This window comes from Rhincodon typus, unplaced genomic scaffold (genome assembly GCF_021869965.1).
Source record: "Rhincodon typus isolate 14 unplaced genomic scaffold, sRhiTyp1.1 hic_rhity00001058, whole genome shotgun sequence".
Lineage (NCBI taxonomy): Eukaryota > Metazoa > Chordata > Chondrichthyes > Orectolobiformes > Rhincodontidae > Rhincodon > Rhincodon typus.
This window is the reverse complement of record NW_025966696.1, coordinates 30,777-33,835: the sequence shown is the minus strand read 5'-3', so window position 1 is coordinate 33,835 and position 3,059 is coordinate 30,777. Positions and strand designations below refer to the sequence as shown.

The following is a 3,059-nucleotide window of genomic DNA, read 5'->3' as shown; positions in this document are numbered from 1 at the left end:
CTCCGACAGTGCCCACTCCCTCAGCACTGACCCTCCGACTGTGTCCACTCCCTCAGTGCCGACCCTCCGACAGTGCAGCGCTCCCTCAGCGCTGACCCTCCGACAGTGCCCACTCCTTCAGCACTGACCCTCCGACAGTGCCCACTCCCTCAGCGCTGATCCTCCGACAGTGCCCGCTCCCTCAGCGCTGACCCTCCGACAGTGCCCACTCCCTCAGCACTGACCCTCCGACAGTGCCCACTCCCTCAGCACTGACCCTCCGACAGTGCCCGCTCCCTCAGCACTGACCCCCCGACAGTGCGGCGCTCCCTCAGCACTGACCCTCCGACAGTGCGGCGTTCCCTCAGCACTGACCCTCCGACAGTGCCCACTCCCTCAGCACTGACCCTCCGACAGTGCCCACTCCCTCAGCGCTGACTCTCCGACTGTGTCCACTCCCTCAGCGCTGATCCTCCGACAGTGCCCGCTCCTGAAATGTGATTTTTGGTGCCCATGCCCGTCGGCTTTAGTCGGAGGGGCAGGAAGTTGACCAATCGGGTGGCAGGGTCAGGGCTCTACCCATCACCCCTCAGATGGTACTGACAGGGGTGTGTACAGCAGTTGTAGCTGGAACCTTGGTTAAGTAGCTGAAGCCCTTTCCCCGAGCAAACTCTACCTCCAAATCGCTGTCGTCTGCAGGCGACGACGCACTGGAGTCTGGATTGTTCATCTTGTCCAGTAGTTCGATCCCCTGGATCCGGCTCAGGAACTGGTTGGCAAATGGGTGCTGCCAAGAAAACACACCACGGTCACTGGAAGCTGGTTATTACTTTGGAAGACGTGCTGGGGGGTGTTGCGCTGAATTGGGTTGACTATCCAGAATTTGTCAGAGGAGAGGGGCCGAGTGGCCCACTCCAGCCCCTGTGGACCTATTCTCTGCCCAATGCACGTTCCTGGGCCCTTTGGCTCATAGCATCAAGTCTTCCAGCATGGGAGGATGCCATTCAGCCCATCAGTCTTGAGCAGCCCTTGGAAAGACATCTCCATTTAATTCCAGCCCTCATTCCCAAACAGCTCTCTTGTGAATTCCTCCTTTCCAAATACACCCCCCTTTTGCAAGCTCCTGTTGAATCTGCTACCCAACCCCCACCCCTGCCCTTTCCCAGCTCACAGCAACCCACTGCTTCAAATAAAACATTCTACCCGCGCCCCCCTCCCCTCCCAACCCTCTCCACCCACCTCAGGTTCTGTTCTCGATTCTCTGGTGACCAACCCTCCTGATGCTGAGGACAGTTTCTCCCTCATTGACTCGAACCCCTTCGCGATTCCGAACGCCTGGGCTCAATCTCCTTCCCTGCTCCAGGAAAGGTGGGGAACGATCCCTGCTTCTCCAGTCTCTCCCCGCACTCAATGAACCATCCCTGGTCCTGTTCCAGTAAATCTCCCTCCAAACCCACTCTCCAAGCGACTTGAGGTATTTGGATTGGTGGGACGAGGAGGTAATGGGGGGGTTGAGACACTCCATCCTGGCCCACCCCATCTGCTTCCTGATTTGGGATTGGGAAGTCCCAGTCCCTGGATTAGACCTGGCATCTCTTAAGTTTTGGATCCCGCACCTCCCCTCCTCCGATTCCAATGTCTTCGATCAGACATCTTGGCTCAATGCTGTTCCTTTCTCTTCAAAGCAACCCTGCGTTGAAGGTTATCCACAAAAGCCCATTACCTGGAGCAGTTTCTCGGCCGTAGGCCTCTTCTTGGGATTTTTCCTCAGGCTCATCTTGATGAAGCTGTGACACTCAGAGGACCTGAGGGCAGAGGAAGGAGGAGGTGACAGTGGGGGTTGGTTGCAATCTCCTTTACCTGCTTTAGGAGGTGCGCGCACACTGCCAGGGAGTGTAGGAACGAACTAAGGGCCCAAATCCCCACCAGTGGCTCGTTTAGACCAAGACCGGGGTGGGGGTGGGGGTTACCCTGCAAGGCGAACGTGACGGCTACATCAGTTGACCAGCTGCTCTCGACGGAAGGAGGCTCCGTCATTCTTCTTTCATGTCTGGGTCCACATGTGACTCCAGTTCACCCACCCCCCTCCCCGCTCTCCAGTGGACGACTCTGAACTTTCCCACCTCCACCCTGCCCCGTCAGTTATTTTGAAATCGTGACTTCACCTCCGGTCCCCACTCAAGGGGTATCAAGGTGGGACGGGCGCCGAGTGGGGGTATTCTCAACAAATGCCAACCTTGAGAGCAAGGCCAACGTTGCTCTACAAACTTCGATTCTTTGCAGAACTGCGGGGTTGAGAGACTGCGGGGCTTGTCGGCAGCGGTGGGCTTCACTTCCTGCCTCTCCACCCCTGCCACTCCCCAACATACGGTGAGGCAAACTTACCATTTTAATTTATCTTTCAGTTTTGGGGGTTGGAAATTACTTTTTGACATTAACATCAAGGCCCTAGAGGAACAGAAGGAGAATGAGACACATTTTAGACTCCTTGATAGGTTCTCGCACTTGGAATTATTGAAAATAAAGTTCATTCAGAAGTGCGTGCAAGTCGCTGATGTGGTTTGGGATTAGTTGGGCCAAAGTTTGGTTGGAATGTGTTGTGTTGAATTGAGTTGGGTTAGGTTGGTTTGAGTTGAGTAGAATTGTGATGGAGTTCAGATGGACTGAGCTCATTTGAGTTGGGTTGGGTTGCATTCAGTCAAGTTGGGTCGAGTTGAATTTAGCTGTGTTGGATTGAGTTGAGTTGGGTCAAGTTGGATTGAGTTGTGTTGAGTTCGCTTTGGTGAGATAGTTTTGGGTTGCGCTGGACTGTGATGGAGTTGTGTTTAGCTGGTTGAGGCGAGTTTGGAAATGTTGAATTGGGTCGTGAAGGTGTGAAGTAGTAATTCAGTTTATTTGCGTTGGGTTTCATTACCCTAGGTTGGGTTGAGTTAGGGTGGGATGGGTTGACTTAGGGTGGGATGGGTTGAGTTAGGGTAGGATGGGTTGAGTCAGGGTGGGATGGGTTGAGTCAGGGTGGCATGGGTTGAGTTGGGGTGGGATGGGTTGAGTTAGGATGGGATGGGTTGAGTCAGAGTGGG

The 3,059-nt window shown here is 54.6% G+C and overlaps 1 protein-coding gene across 1 annotated transcript in view; it reads right to left on the bottom strand.

Annotated features, from left to right (window-relative positions):
* Window positions 1–583: 583 nt before the first annotated feature.
* Window positions 584–3,059, bottom strand: part of LOC109926117 (mitogen-activated protein kinase kinase kinase kinase 3-like) — a gene marked incomplete at its 3' end in the record, with an annotated part of 23,516 nt that continues 21,040 nt past the window's right edge. Inside the window, exons 10-12 of the mRNA XM_048592350.1 lie at window positions 2,365–2,427; window positions 1,703–1,784; window positions 584–766 (exon numbers count right to left, since the gene is read on the bottom strand). Of these exons, the coding sequence (XP_048448307.1) occupies window positions 584–766; window positions 1,703–1,784; window positions 2,365–2,427 (328 nt within the window). The remainder of the gene's footprint in view (window positions 767–1,702; window positions 1,785–2,364; window positions 2,428–3,059) is intronic.